The sequence below is a fragment of the Sinocyclocheilus anshuiensis genome, unplaced genomic scaffold (genome assembly GCF_001515605.1).
Source record: "Sinocyclocheilus anshuiensis isolate Anshui unplaced genomic scaffold, SAMN03320099.WGS_v1.1 scaffold2186, whole genome shotgun sequence".
NCBI classification, from domain to species: Eukaryota; Metazoa; Chordata; class Actinopteri; order Cypriniformes; family Cyprinidae; genus Sinocyclocheilus; species Sinocyclocheilus anshuiensis.
This window is the reverse complement of record NW_015557072.1, coordinates 372,440-387,823: the sequence shown is the minus strand read 5'-3', so window position 1 is coordinate 387,823 and position 15,384 is coordinate 372,440. Positions and strand designations below refer to the sequence as shown.

At 39.4% G+C, this 15,384-nt stretch overlaps 1 protein-coding gene across 1 annotated transcript in view; it reads left to right on the top strand.

The window, feature by feature from the left end:
- The window catches only part of LOC107676736 (receptor-type tyrosine-protein phosphatase delta-like), a 319,184-nt gene that overhangs the window by 251,973 nt on the left and 51,827 nt on the right, over positions 1-15,384 (top strand). The window contains exons 11-14 of the mRNA XM_016471396.1: positions 10,780-10,968; positions 11,839-11,847; positions 12,404-12,421; positions 14,625-14,735. Of these exons, the coding sequence (XP_016326882.1) occupies positions 10,780-10,968; positions 11,839-11,847; positions 12,404-12,421; positions 14,625-14,735 (327 nt within the window). The remainder of the gene's footprint in view (positions 1-10,779; positions 10,969-11,838; positions 11,848-12,403; positions 12,422-14,624; positions 14,736-15,384) is intronic.

Here is a 15,384-nt window from a genome sequence, read left to right as displayed (position 1 = left end):
GTATGTATATATTAAACTACATTTAAAATGAAACGTCAAACTATAAAAATAAAAGCTAATTCAAATATATATTCAAATATAGAATATTCCAGGCGTGGAAATGTTAAAATTCCCAGATTCTCACACACACACACACACACACACACACCTGGCACCGGATGAAAGTGTTGCTCGTCCTCCTCCACACACACTTACAGACGTGTGTCACGCTTTCGACACACACACGTCAACCTCTCAGCCAGCGGAGGGGGCGGACCATCCAGACCTCATTCTTGAGTGGGCGGAGCCACACTGCCGACTTCCTGCCGTTATTACCCACAATTCTCCTGGATGTGACGCCACAGGGCAGGCGTGCAGAAACGCAGTGGGTTTCTGTCTTTAAAGCTGAAGCGTGACATTTCTGGGATGTTAAAACCCTTCCTCGTCTCCCAGTATAATGTAAGCCGTCTATCTAGTGAGGAACATTGATTCGGTGTTTCATCAGACGGGAAGCACATGTGTGGTATTTCAGGAGCAGATCCGCTACAGCTGCTGCAGCAAGTGTGCATTCTGATCCTGCTGCAGGTCAAAGGTCGTCTCATTCATCTCAGGAATGCAGCGAGCCAGAGATCTGAAACACGGCCTGAGATTCCAAGACTGAGACGTCAGGAATTCACTCTCTCACGGGAATCAGTGCTGAACGCTCGCATTAACCCTCTACAGCCTGACGCTTAAAGAAGAGTCGGGAACATTTCAGTCTGATACAGTGAGCATACAGAGGAAAAACAGCTCAGTTTTATTCAGTCTCAGACTGAACAAAAATATGCAATTTGGTGCAGATACTGATATTTATATTCTGAAATTCTGCTGCTTGTAATGTAAATCAATAAGATCTTTATAACAGTACAGCAGATACTGGCATAAAATGATCTAAATATCAGTCGTGGCTCTATATCTCCAGTGATATGTCTTAGTAAGATGAGATTGAAATGCTCCAAACATATAATGCAGTGATTGAGAGCTGAAGAAATAAAGGCTCCTCAGAAGATGTGAGATGTTCTGGAGGCTTGTGAAGATCATTCCTCCGCTGAGGAACAGTGAAAGTAAAGCTTCTGGAAACAAACGCACCTCAAATGATCCTGAGGATCAGATTTGAGACTCTAAAACATGACTGATGGAGAATCAAGTAAAGCTGAGCTGCTTCAGTCCAGTAAGTGTTCATCTGGAGATATTACTGCAGTTATTCTGACCTTTACTTGATAAAAAATAGCCAAGATTTGATTGCAAAAAGACATGTGAAGTATCAGCTGACGTGGACATTTGTATAATTATACTAAAAGAGAGAGTGACAGAAGACGACAGAAGGCATGTAGCAGTTTGTGTGCAAAAAAGGTTTAACAGCAACGTTTTAATTTTAAGGCCTTTATGTGTATCAAATATGATACAGTAGCTTTATAGGGTTAATGATGCTGGTTTTGATGATGTTTAGTGTGTGTGTTTTCTAAGCACTTGGGTCTCTCTGCCGTCATTCAGAGCTGATGAGCGAGCGATCGGTAGACTTTATCAGTTCGGCAGTCCAGACGATCAATAAGCGTTTACACTCAAGGGCTTACACACAATCAGAGAGTCCATGAGGAGCACTTCCGCAGACACATCTACTGTATCGACAGCCAAGAGCATCTGTGGAGGACTGACACTGTAGGAATGTGCTCGATGATAAAAACACGTCATGTTTCATATTATAACTATAGTGGAGAGAATTGCATAGATGAATGGTTTACCACAGTGGTTCATAACTGCTCTCAGGTCTGCTCTGTAAAAACAGCTGTTTGTGTTAGAGGTTGTTGTTTGTCTGTTTTTTTGTCTATTTGTTTGTTTAAATACCCAGACAACATTATGTACCATGTCGGGTCACCATTTGTTTCAATTTCTAATTAGAATGAGTAGCCAGTTTATATTTAAAATGAGGTAGAAATTTCTATAGATAAATAAAGTACACTTTAGCATGCCTTTAAAAAAGAGTACTTATTACAGAAATAATATACATTAAAAGAATATACTTAAGTTGTTGTGTATATTGAAAAGAGAAGAGGGCCATATACAAAACCCTGAGGTACCCCATTGTTTACAAACCTATAGGAATTTTGTTCATCTTTGCAACAGAAATATCATCAAACACGATAAACAAAAACTCTATGATCAATGTTTATACCTGAATAAAAGCCTAGAGTATTTCTGTTTTTCATAAAAAGACTTTTCTGAAGACTTTCATATTTTAATTATGTTTACCATATCTTTTTTGTTGATAAAATAGAGTTTCAATGGTTGGACAAAAAATGATGAGAGAATATAAGTCTTATGTGTTTGGAACAACATGAGTTAGAGTAAATGATGAAAATGTTCATTCTCGAGTGAACTGCTCTTTTAATATGGCCTTCATAAGGATGTGGGAATGGCAGATATGAATTGAGAGCTTTTGGCATGAATCTGACATCTTTTTTTTCGTATGGAGATCTTGTAACATCCAGGCAAACGTACAGCGACGTTCTCCATGTCCAGACAGAGACACTGGGGAACATCTGCTCTAGTTTCCCGCGAGCGGCGCTCTCATCGCCAGAGGTTGGCATTCCTGAACAGGTCAAATTTCTGACTTAGGAGAGACATGATTGATGGAAACACTGCATCTTTTTTTCCCTCCATCTCAGCGAAAGCACTCGCAAGATTATACGGCAGCTGGAATGCACTGATAAACACGCCGGTGGCCGGATTAGCCACCTGTCATTTACCACGCGGCCAAATGTAAAAGATAACCTTTATTATCAGAACAAGTGTCACATTAAGAAGAGGAAAATAACAGCAAACGGAAAGGAGCCGAACTCAGCCGCGTCAGAGCAAGCGTTAATGGAGAGCTCTTACATTCGCTGGAGTGATTCTGTTCGAGACGGAACAAAAGCGTGATTAACAGGCCACAGCAAATACATCAGGGGGCGTAAATGAGAGCAGAGAGCCGGAGAGGGGGTGGAAATGCAAACGCACACGCAATCTACTGACTTGAGTTTTAAGAGCTTTATTTCTGACAGCTATCAGACGTCTCGTCTCTTCTGTTCTCTCGCTGTGTTCAATACTTGATCAAAAGTTTCTCTATAATGTGCACTGAACTATAATCGAGCATCGGCCCGGTTCTTCAGCAGCTTCGAGGAAGATCAGAATAATTCACAATAATTGATGTGCTTTTGTCATTAAATATTACTTAGTTTCGATTTATTTTTATTTCAGTTTAATTTGAATAATTCTAATACTTGAATTTAAATGCATTTGATCAGCTTTTAAGCTTTTTTAAAGCAAACGTTTTTTTTTTTCATATGGATCAATACATGCAATCAAATGTGAATTAAAAAATATATATATTGTGCAAGTGCAAGCAATAATAGATTATAACATGTTATGTGTACTGAGTGTGAATTGTCTGAGCAGTAGTGAATAAAGAAGGTATTTTGCACTAAACAGTACAGATAGACATCCTAAAAAGTAAATTAATGTATTATTGCCTAATTTAAACAAATATTATTCCTCTATTCCTGAAAATGAAGTGGTTTTTGATTCCCAGCTCTGTGTTCAATTTGGCCCTTTTGTCACAGTTGTGACTCACTGTTCCAGAGCACAAAACGCTCTCTATATTAATTAACACGGGGGACTAATTACACACAGACACATCAGTAACAGAAGAACAGCGGTAGAGTTTCCTCGTGACGAACCTTCTGTCTCTCAAATCCCGGATCAATACAGCACGTCTCTGGGGTTCAGCCGCCATCCAGGGCGAATCCAGCAACATTGACTGCCGTCACAGCCCAGCAGAGAAAACGCTCCTCTGCCCTTTTGTGGCTGAAAACACCAGCAAACTTATCTTGAGCGAAGTGAAGCAAACACAAGCCCACCCTAACCCGCTTTGGCCCGCTCGGCATAAAAGCGCCAAAGGAAGCGGAAAATATGGCTGGGATGGCAGTCATACTTGAAGGGTTTCCTGCTATTTGTCTCTGTTGGTAATCTGTGCTTTTGCGGCGGGAGGGATGATCTCAGCACAATGCGTCTTTACACCAGCTGACCTGTGACAGCGGCTCTAAGGAGATTGCGCTCACTCAAAACGTCCAACAAATATATCTTATTATGGCCTTTCCACAGCGAATAACCTCATCCAGGCAAAAACATCTGCCGACGACACTAAAGGAATGAGAGCGAGGCAAAGCTGCATCTAATACGTGCATCAGTTGCTCTGTGACGCTGATCGATTCCAAGCACAAAGCCATTAACTGGCCCCAGCTCTGTGTGTTTTTGAGCTCCATGAATAACGCCGCGGCCGGCAGAAGAATGCCTGGTATCTCACTCGCAGCGTTTCTCACAGATAAGCAAAAGAATCAATTACGCCGCGCTGCCTTTTAATTTCCAGCTGCAGCGAATCTGCCTCCTCTGGCTTCAGTCATTGTCAGTTAAACAAACCCTGCTAACTTCAGCAGGTAAACAGTAACTAATCACGTCAGAGCGTTAGCCCGGTCCGCAGAGACTCAATTAGCTGCATTTAATTAGTGCGTCCTCCTCTGCGATTAGACCGGCGTGTTAGGGAGCGTTTGTAGCTAACGAGAGAGAAGTGCTGCCGTTTTGGAAAGGACAGCTACAGTAATGCGATGGAAATATACAGTGGGCTTGGAAAGTGCTTATTGTTAAGTAAAACTATTACATTTCACTTTTTCTAAACAAAATCTAAATATTAGATGAAAAACGTAACTTAAGAAGCCAAACTGAAATAAAACAAACTTAAGTTGAAGTACTACAATGATTAAAACGGAAATCAAATAAAATAAATAAATACACAAGCACATAAGAAGATTACTAAAATTAAAAAGAAAACTGACAATATAAAATATAAATGACATAAAAATGTAAATACAATAATGAACATTATAAATATTACCTTGGCCATTAACTGAAGTAAAATAAGTTGAAGTTGAAGTACTACAAATATATAAATTTAAAAACTCAAAATCTAATAAAAATATCAAAGCTGCATAACAATATTACTAAAACCTAAACTAAAATTAAAATCAAAACTGAAAATAGAAAAAATGAAAGCCAATTCAAAATATTGCTATTGAAATTAAAAAGAAAACTGACAATATAAAATATAAATGACATAAAAATGTAAATACAATAATGAACATTATAAATATTACCTTGGCCATTAACTGAAGTAAAATAAGTTGAAGTTGAAGTACTACAATTACTAAAATTTAAGTAAAGATAAATGCATAAATTAAAGCTATATATATTGCCTTGGCAGCTAACTGAAATAAAATAATACAATTATAATAAAAATAATAAAATAACTTGAAGTATTAAAATTACTAAAACTGAAATAAAAAAATAAATAAACAAAGCTATATATAATATTACTAAAACCTAAACTAAAATTAAAATCAAAACTGAAAATAGAAAAAATGAAAGCCAATTCAAAATATTGCTATTGAAATAAAGATTTAAATAAATACATACATACGTACCTAACTGCAATAAAGTTTATGTTAAAGTAATACAATTACTAAAACCAAAAATGAAATAGAAAATAAATGAAAGCTAAACAGAAATGACAAAAGCACATAAGTAGATTACTAAAATTCGAACTAAAATTAATACTAATGATAATGTAATAGCATATAAATAGTACTAAAATAACACACTGAGACACTTAAGACAATTATAGTGCATTAGCACAATGTCCCACCAGAGGCATTTATTTTAAAGAGTTAAATATGTATGAATGCATGAGATGAAGTGCAGTCTAACACTTTCTGAAGTCACATGGTGCCATTCCCCCGTCAGCAGTGTATTAGGCAGAACATCCATCGGTTGCTCGATGACCTGAGCGTCATTAATGTGTGTAAATGGTCACCGGGGGGTTTTCTTTCGCCCCGAGACGGCTGGCGACACTCTTCACAGGGCGACTGTGCCATTATTCTGCGTCCGGTGATGTGAGGAAGGGAGATATACTGTACTCCAGTGTATAATGAGAGTTCAGGTGAGCACTTGGGATCCGTTTTGCCCTTGATGTTAAAGATGGTAAATGCGAGTGTGAGAAAAATGATCTCATGCGCTTCTAACTTTTAATCGTATCACTGCTTTTTGCCTTCGTAACTCCAAAATTCCTCTTGCCCTCACCTTCTGAATCGACCTACACTGCTGTTTTCCTATTCGCTCTCCTGGCTGTGATTTATTCGTCCTCTAGCAGAAAAACCTCACCGTGGCCGCGAGCAGAAGTGCTAGCATAGCATATGGCAAACGCAGCTCAATTAATTTATGCTTTGAAATGTTTTCGTCAATAACCTTTCTCCTCGAAAAGCTTACAATCATGTGGAGAGCACAAATTAAATAACAATTAACAGCGGTTTTTTGCTCGCCGTTAGCTTGAGTACGCATCTCTGCCTCTGCCGTGGCGTTTTTCAACAGTTAATCAGAGAACTGGCAGAGTGAAGTACCGTTTAATTCGTGAGGTGATTTATAAATGTAATGCTGATTCATTTTGTGTGAGTGTGAGTGTGTGTGTGTGTGTGTGTGGGTTACACACACACACACGAACAATTAATGGTAAAGCGAACAATTACTGACTTGTATTAAAATACACCACTGATTTTTGTGAAATGCTCTTGGTTTCTGTTAGATGCCAATGTCAAGATGAAAGTGTGCAGGAATCTCGATCAACAGTGTCAGTTAATAGTTATTTTCTGTCATGCTATCGGTGGAGACACTGCTTTTGTAAATAGCAAATGTGGTGCTTAAATCTCACTTCCTCAGTGTCAAAATGTGCATTTTGCTATAAAAATGCATCAACAGTAAAACAGAAGGGATATTTGGGATTGTTTGAAGTATAAAAGAGCACCAAACGAATCCCAGATATGTCACTGAATGAGTTTCCTTCATTGCAAAGCCACAATCTTGTAGATCAGGGGTGCCCAACCCTGTTCCTGGAGATCTACCTTCCTGCAGAGTTCAGTTCCAACCCTGATCAAACACACCTGTCTGTAATTATCAAGTGCTCCTTCAGATACTAATTAGCTGGTTAAGCTGTGTTTGAGCAGGGTTGGAGCTAAACTCTGCAGGAAGGTAGATCTCCAGGAACAGGGTTGGGCACCCTGTTGTAGATTATGTCAAAAGGATGACAATACTAATAATTTTAATTGTTAAAAATCAGCAAGGCATTCAAAAAAGACATTTGATGTTTTTAAAACTAGCTACCTCTGATGCTAAATTAATTTTCTTTTAGATCGTAGTTTATCTAACAAATCGAATGCGTCCCACAGCAGAAAACAGTGTTGGATTTGTGCCTCTTATGCTTTGAAAGAAAGGGACACCAAAGTGCAGTGTATTCATGGAAAGTGCTGCTAAAACAATGCCAGACTCCAGAAATCCATATTTAATTATGCAGCGGAGCTAAAGAAAGTCTTTTGCTGTTAGTTTGAGAAATATGAATAGAAAATATCCCAGGGAAAGCCTCCCTCATGCCCGGAGAGGACCAAGGACAAATGTATTTCGCTGAACTTGTCGAGTTCTTGCCGCTTTGGTGGAAGGAGAATTCGAGGTTCTATATTGCACAACGGAGACCAAATATCGATTCCTCTCAGGAGAGAAAATGTATAGTCTCACAGGCATATTGTGATTTCCAACAATACATATAGCCTGAAAGGCATTGATTTTCAAGCAGCATGGATTGTCACGTTCGATAATTATTAGGTGCATTGCCTCTGTTCCTCTAAGGTTGACTGCAGGCACTTGGCTTTATGGCAGGTGAAATTTGGGTCGTTTTAAAGAGCCTGATTCACATGTCGACCTTGGCATTGCTTTAAAGACTTAAACACACCCACAGCCAATACGCAATTAGCATTGTGCTGTGCTTTGGATAAGTGTCTCGTATGTTATTTGTTGGCCTTTCCATAAACCTTGCAAATAAATTAGCAGAGTTGATTGTGAGCATGAGCATGAATCTGGTCATTTCTGCAGTGACATATTCTGCATTGAACACAGGCGACAGATGAATAAGATGAAACACTAAGCCAACATTCACATTAAATCATTTAGTACATTCATTCATTTTACGAAAGATGAAAAACACAAGCCATTTATCATAAAGGAGCCATAGCTATTAGCAGTCCTGAAAGAGTGAATTTCAAAAGTAACCCAGAAAAGGTAGGCCGAGATAGGCTGCGACATATGTGGGTAGCAGTAATAGAAAAAGTTGTGTGCCTTTTATAATTGCTGTAGTGTACATTGAGAAGACCAGCGGGCCTAGTACTGAACCTTGGGGCACGCCAGTCCTTAGTCGATCACAATTTTTAATCTTTATGATAATAAGTAGGTGTTGCGCATGGGGGTTATATGAGTTGCATACATGATGCACAGAAGTACAGAAGTGAGGTAAATTGCTAAACCATATTAAGCAGACTCTAATTGTATATCATTGTGAAGGCAGCTAAACTCACCAACAAGACATATCACACCACAACAGATTAAATCCACTATCAGCTTGTGTGACACCATGTTGGGATCAGACGCAAGTATTAGTTAGACATCAAAATGATCCCTCAGCAGCTTTCTGTAGCTTTTGTCGTAATTTTATACCTGCATGTTTAGGAAAACAGACTGACGCGTAACTTTAGCTGCCAAGTACCTTCTAACGGACGATGCCTACACACCACAGAAGAGCTAAAATTAGACCCTCATCCACTGCGTTATGTAGCTCACAGACTGTGAAGGTCACAAGAGGATTTAGAGTAGAATGTGTGCACAAAGATATGAAAATTTGTGTTAATGCACAAGGGATGATTACTGAAAGTGTTTTAAATGAATAACATGGGGAACATCAGGCAATTCTGGACATCACAGATCAGCTGTGCTGCTGCTTTTGTGTTTTATTTCAAATGGATGAATCATGAAACATGCAAAGAACATGTCCAGGTCATCTTTCCCCCTCAAAATCAAAACTGTATTTTGCATAAAGCTGTTTTTTTTTGGCATTGTGACATTATTTTCATTACAATTTAGCGCCCTATTGTACTGAGATCATTTACATTTACTGAGGTGTTTAAATTATGAATTAAACCTTGAGATGTATAAATTTCGAAATGCAGACCTTGGCACTTGGTTGGCATAAATTAAGGACATCTTCAAATCTTCGCTGAATCACAGCACTCTGAAAGAGCGTTATAATGATTTCCGAGACAATGAGGAGCGTTTCAAGCTCTTTATGAGATGCAGGAAATCCACCATTACAGCAGATTCCTCCCTCTGAGGCGCTGAAGTGTCATAATCACTCTTTAGTCACTATTTAGACAGGGATATTATTCCGTTGTCTGTCATACATTCATTCAAATCCTTCACTGTTTTCTGGAAAAAAAGAGAAAATGGCCCTGGAACTGTCAACATGCAAGCTGGAACTGTATAGTGATACAGCAGCTATCATAGAGGCTTGTTTGCTCTATTCAGAAGTAAATCTACAGTATTTCATTGCACGTGTATAATCAAATTTTACACAAATGATCCAAAAGCCTGGTAAAATGCAGTGGAAGCAGTTGTAACAGTGAAAGAGATGCGATATATCTGTGTAAGTTGTATTTTTTGTTTTTGTATACCCGAACTGAGGTTCATGGAAAGAGAATCCCAGGACATGTTTGTGTAGCTCAGTGCTTATCACAGTGTGTGTGTGTGTGTGTGTGTGTGTGTGTGTGCTTGTAATGTTCCCTAGAGGCTTGTTGACTTCTTGTTTGTTTTAGATTGCTTGTGTTTGCTGTAGGTTCACAGAAACACACACATATACACGCAAGAGGTCGTTAACCTTCAGAAAATGTTGGTCAAACTTGAGTTCCATCAGACTGCTAGGTATTTATTTATTTATCTTTAAGCTTCGTTTTGTCATGAATATGTGGATATTGAAATTCACCAATGAGTGAATTACTGAAGTAGTAAAATGGGTAAATAATGAATGTATGAATGTACCACACAAAACAAATCACCACCAGTATATCTGAAAGAGATTTATAGTGGGTCTGGAGCTAAATAATTCTAAAATAATTATTTTGGACACAATTCTTCATTATGTAACAACAACAAAAACATTTTTGTAATTCTTACCTTGCTCTCATATTTTTTATTAGAATTCATCACATCTGGGTTGAGCTGTTCATCTGTTTGTCTAGCCTTTATTCATGGTATTGTAACACTTTTACAAGTTTTCTTGTGATGTTTGAGGGATGAAGAGAATGTCACTTATTTTTTTCCAAATGATTATTGAAAAAAATATATTGTTTCTATTTTTGTAAAGATAATTCAACAATGCAAGAGAAATATAAGTTTATATATAGCTATAAACCAGACCAGCCTAATTTAGAATACACATTCGTAACCCTTTTACTTGCAAACCCATTCTTTCATGATTTACCAACTATAATTTTTCTATTGTGGTGTTCTATTGGTGTTTATTGAAAAATGACGAGGTCACACAAACATAATTAAACCGTATGTGGAAGTTGGATGGTTAAAGGTGAAGTAATCGAGCATTGACTTCTAGAGTTAAAAAATTACTGAATTCTATTTATTGTCAATGTTACTCAAATGCTTACTGCTAAAAAGTGATGAGGACACGAGGTGTGTGTGTGTGTGTGTGTGTGTCTTTCTTCACCCCAAATTTCTCCAGGTTCCAGCAGCAGCAGCTTCAGCGAAAGTGTGTTTGTGTGTAATGGTGCTGGTGTTCCTGTGTTTCAGAGGATCAGCTGCCCCCAGGTTTCCCCACCATAGATATGGGTCCCCAGCTCAAGGTGGTGGAGCGCACCCGTACTGCCACCATGCTCTGTGCTGCTAGTGGTAACCCCGACCCAGACATTTCCTGGTTCAAAGACTTCCTCCCGGTCAACACCAGTAACAACAACGGCCGCATCAAACAGCTCCGATCAGGTAATTTCCCTCCGTAACGCTAGAAGAAAAGCAGCGACAAGAGCCACTATTGTCCTTCTTTCCGTTTGAGTTTCTGTTCTTTCTCATGGAGCCTTTTCTTTGCTTTTCTGTAGGAAACGGCATCTACGTCGTCTGCGTCCCCTCTGTGTGTGATGTGTCTTGTGTTCCTGTCTGTTTAATTTATTACCCATGATTCACTGCTATGACTGCATTTTTGGCTAGCTTAAATTGGGCTTTGTTTTGTTTCCATTTGAACACTTAGTTGCAAAAAGCAGCCGAACCATGCATAATAAATAAGTGTCATTCTCCATGTCCTTATTTTTCTTCCTCCAATGCGCAATGAGTAAGATCTGGCTTCATTCAGAGCTCTCGAAAGAATCATCAAAGTTGTTTTGTTTGTTGCTCTCATATCATGATGCAGCACGCGACCTGGCGAACCTCGATTATGCCCAAAAACGAGCAAAAAAAAGAAAAAAAAAAAGCGTCCTTTTGTGTGTGTGTTTATCTGACCCTCGTTGTGTGTTTGTGCATCCAACTGACCAAATTCAGGACTGAACACGTTGGTGATTCTTTGCACCGGGTGGTCTCTTTTTAAGTAGCGCAAAACCCACATTTCGTTTTGCAAATACGTAAGCTGACCGTGTCGCTCGAGTTGCTCCGATGTGTTTTCCAGCCCTCGATGCTACGACATGTCTTCCCAGAGTCCTCCGCTCTGCCCTTGTCCTGTTTTCTGCCGTTGTCTGATTTCTCTCTTGATTTTCACCCTGTACAATAGAGTGTCAGATTTAAGTGTGTCAACCAGAGCAAACGTAAGGAATATAATCATATTTTCTATGCTGTCTTTCTTCTCTCTGTTTTGTAAATCTCCAGAGTCCTTTGGTAAGTTTGTAGATCTGAACACACATGCCTCCCACTAATGTCTCCACTATGTTTCTCAAACTACTGTTAAAATGCATGGCATGCATTTTACTAACGGTGTCAATAGGCCAGCAGAACACACTGACTAGCTGACTAGCAGTAAAGCACACGCTCAGGGCCACACTGGCAGGACCGACACTGACACTCTCACTCCATCTGTGTCTCTAAAGCTCACAGCTCAAAGACTCTCCACTGTTTCCCAGTCAATCAGTCCTCAGCTCCCCTCTCCCGCTAGATCACGGCCACTGCCACAGGTCTCAGAACGGCCCCTTGTGCTTCATCCACTGTGCCAGTTGCTCTTTGACCTCCTAAAGTGACCAATGCTCAATCCTGTGCTTTTCTCCACTAGAGCCAATGGCTGTCTTTTCTGAATCTCTCTTTCCTGTTGTAGCCTAATACAGTCTGTAAGAAAGCAAAGCAAAGCTAATTTGATTCTTCTTCCAAAGCGGCCAGCCTCTCTTCTCGCACTAACGACTCTTCTTTCTTAATCTTATTTGCATTCATATAATCCACCCAGGTGGTACGCCAATAAGAGGTAAGAGTGCTCAACTCAAGTTCACAGAATGAACAACTGACTTCATTCTTCCTGTCCCTCATGTGTCTGCATCCATCGAACGCCCCGGCATCTTCCCATCATCCCTCCTCCATCCCGTTCTGTTCCATATCTCACCATTTTCGCCTCAGCGCTTTTTGGTTCTTTGGTTTGGTTTTGGTTTCAGTTCGAGAAAGCCTCTTGTATTTTGGTTGTTTTTGTTTTTTTCTTCCAAGCCGATATGCTTACTGCAGCCCAAAGAAGCATATCCTGTACGTGTTTTTTTTTTTCTCTTCTATTTCATTGTTTTTTTATTATTTTTCTTATCTTTTGGCCATAGCAGATCATGTGTCCCTTTTTTCGTCCAACTAAAACAGCCAAACATTTTTCCCCCCTTAGCTGTGTTCTTGCTCAGCCTCACATGAGCCCAGATGTCGGAGACACGCCGAAGACCTCTCTGCCACGATTTTTCCCCAAAAAGCATCTTTCTGTCTTTACAAACTTCTTTTTTTCGCTCTTCGTCCTCCATTTGCTTTCCTCTACCTGTACCCTTCTCAAAAGGAGCTAAAAAAGCCCAAACAACCACTTTTTTGATAAAGTTTCTGCGGTGCTTTTTTCTTTCCACCACCTATTTTTTCCTTCTTGCTTTTCTTGGGTTGAAGGCTGTTTTCCTTTTTGACGTTTTTATTTTTTCCATTCTTCAGGGTTGGGGAAAAGCTAACAGTGGGTCTGACAGACGAAACCGAGGTGGCTGTTTTGTGTCATTTTTTTTGTGTTTTTGTTTTTTGGTCAAGCTCCTCAGGAGGCGGTGCTTCGGTGCATTGCAAGAAACCTTTTTCCCTGGGTCATGTGACACCACACTGCTGATCCCATTGGTGGATTTTTATGGGTGTCATTTGTAGCACAAAGCTATGGCAGTGATTGGTTGCTTTCTTGTCGGCGCAAGCCGTTTTGAATTTTGACCTCTAATACAATTGCATTTTATTTTTCAGCTAAGGGTTGTCAAAAGGTTGTAAGTTGTGCCGACACACATTTCTTGTTCTTTGGAAAGATTTGCATGTGCTGGAGGTTTATGTACTGGTAACGATAATTCTCCCAACAGATTTTTTTCTTCTTCCATTTTTACGATTCGAGCAGCGCATTTTTCCTGAAAATGCTGCGATTTTTACTGACTTCCACCATCTGAAGTCCTTGGCCATTTTATTGAGCGATCAATTTGAATTGAATTGAACACCAAATTTTATGATCCAAATTAATTTTTTTTTAATTGTACCCCCCCCCCTTTATGCTGCTTTTGTATACTGTAAACCTTTTTTTATTTGAGTCATATGCTGCTGTATTGCAGTTTTCACTCATTCCCATAATGAACAGTCCTGTGAGATGTGTAATAATATTGCAGGGCTACCTCCCCCCCCCATCACCTTTTGTAGACCTCTCAATTAATAACCGATCAGTATTATTATCAATTATTATTATTATCACAACTGTTTTTCTAAACAGTAAAGCTCAAACGATTTTGAACCACCCGTACGATTAAGTGCCTTTAGAAACCCTGCAACATGTATCCTGTACTGTATGTTTTCCTCTCCATTGATGTGGTTGTAAAATGTCCGAGATAATTAACGCTGCAAAGTCTCTTTTCTTTTGGTTTCTTTCTGTGTGCCCTCTCGAATGTCTACTGCAGTGCTCGTCGCGCTCTTCTCTAGGCCGGCGCCTAGATAGTCAGCATGGCGAGATACGAGCTCGCAACACACTTCGATTTAAGCACCTCGAAATGACTCCATTCCTGACAAAATCATAATATGCATCGCGGATCCACCGTGAAATCCATCTTTAGTGCCAAAATTGCTTTCCCATATTGCATCGGGCCTAGAGAATGAAACACTGCATTAGACATTTTAAGGGGAAACATTTCTACCCCCAGCTTCCAGGAGCTTAGCTTGCATAAACTGGTTAAGTCTGTACCGAGCTGTCCAATGCGAGGCATGCCTGCAGATGTCGCCTCTCAGGGTTAAGCGTCAGTATAGCGGCAGGCCTTTAGCCCGAGCCATTTTGTGGCGTTCACCCTTACGGAGATCTAAACAGAACAAATAACGCCATTTATAGAGAGAAATTGTCCTAGCGTGTGATTTGGTGAAAGTTGTTTAATGGCTGGTGTTATTATTGTAATTATCTTTCTCTGCTCGTGTTCTCTCCCACTGTGTAGGAGCGCTGCAAATCGAACAAAGCGAGGAATCGGACCAAGGGAAGTACGAATGTGTCGCGACCAACAACGATGGCACGCGCTATTCCTCACCTGCCAACCTGTATGTCAGAGGTAGGAACAACTCACGGCGGTAAACAAAGCCGACAAAAGAACATATAAAAACTCAGACGCACACACTTTTGAAACAAATTGAGCCGAATAGCGGGTCACTTTTCTTGTTGGGGTTCCTCTGGTTGCATGAGCATTTTTGTAAGTACGACATAATGCTGCAGCCTTGATTTTCTGCCTGTCTGGTGTTTCATTTCAACTTAACCTTTATTGACTTGAATGCTTGTGTGTGTAATACGACTGACTCGTAAGATAACAGGAATGACAAATTGAGTTTAACCTCTTTACTCTCTACAGCAAATGTCTCAGTGCTCTGTTTTTTCTCTTTATTGACAAACATGGAATACAACTATTTTTCTTTATTTTGGAGCTTTATTTTAAAGCAAAAAAAAAAAAAACAAAAAAAAAACATAAATTGTGGTCAATATAATCTTATTTTAAATTCAGTGCAATATTTGATCTGAAATGTAGTTAAAGCCTGTAATGTAATGAATATGGATGATTCTTCAATTAAGTGAAGACTTCTGTATGCTAGGATGATTAAATAAAGTGTTTGTTAAAAAGCACAGTAGTTTTAATGGACAGATTATCGTAGTCTGAAATTATGTCAGAGAGCTGCAATAGAATTACTCAGTACTGCTGTTGTGTATTT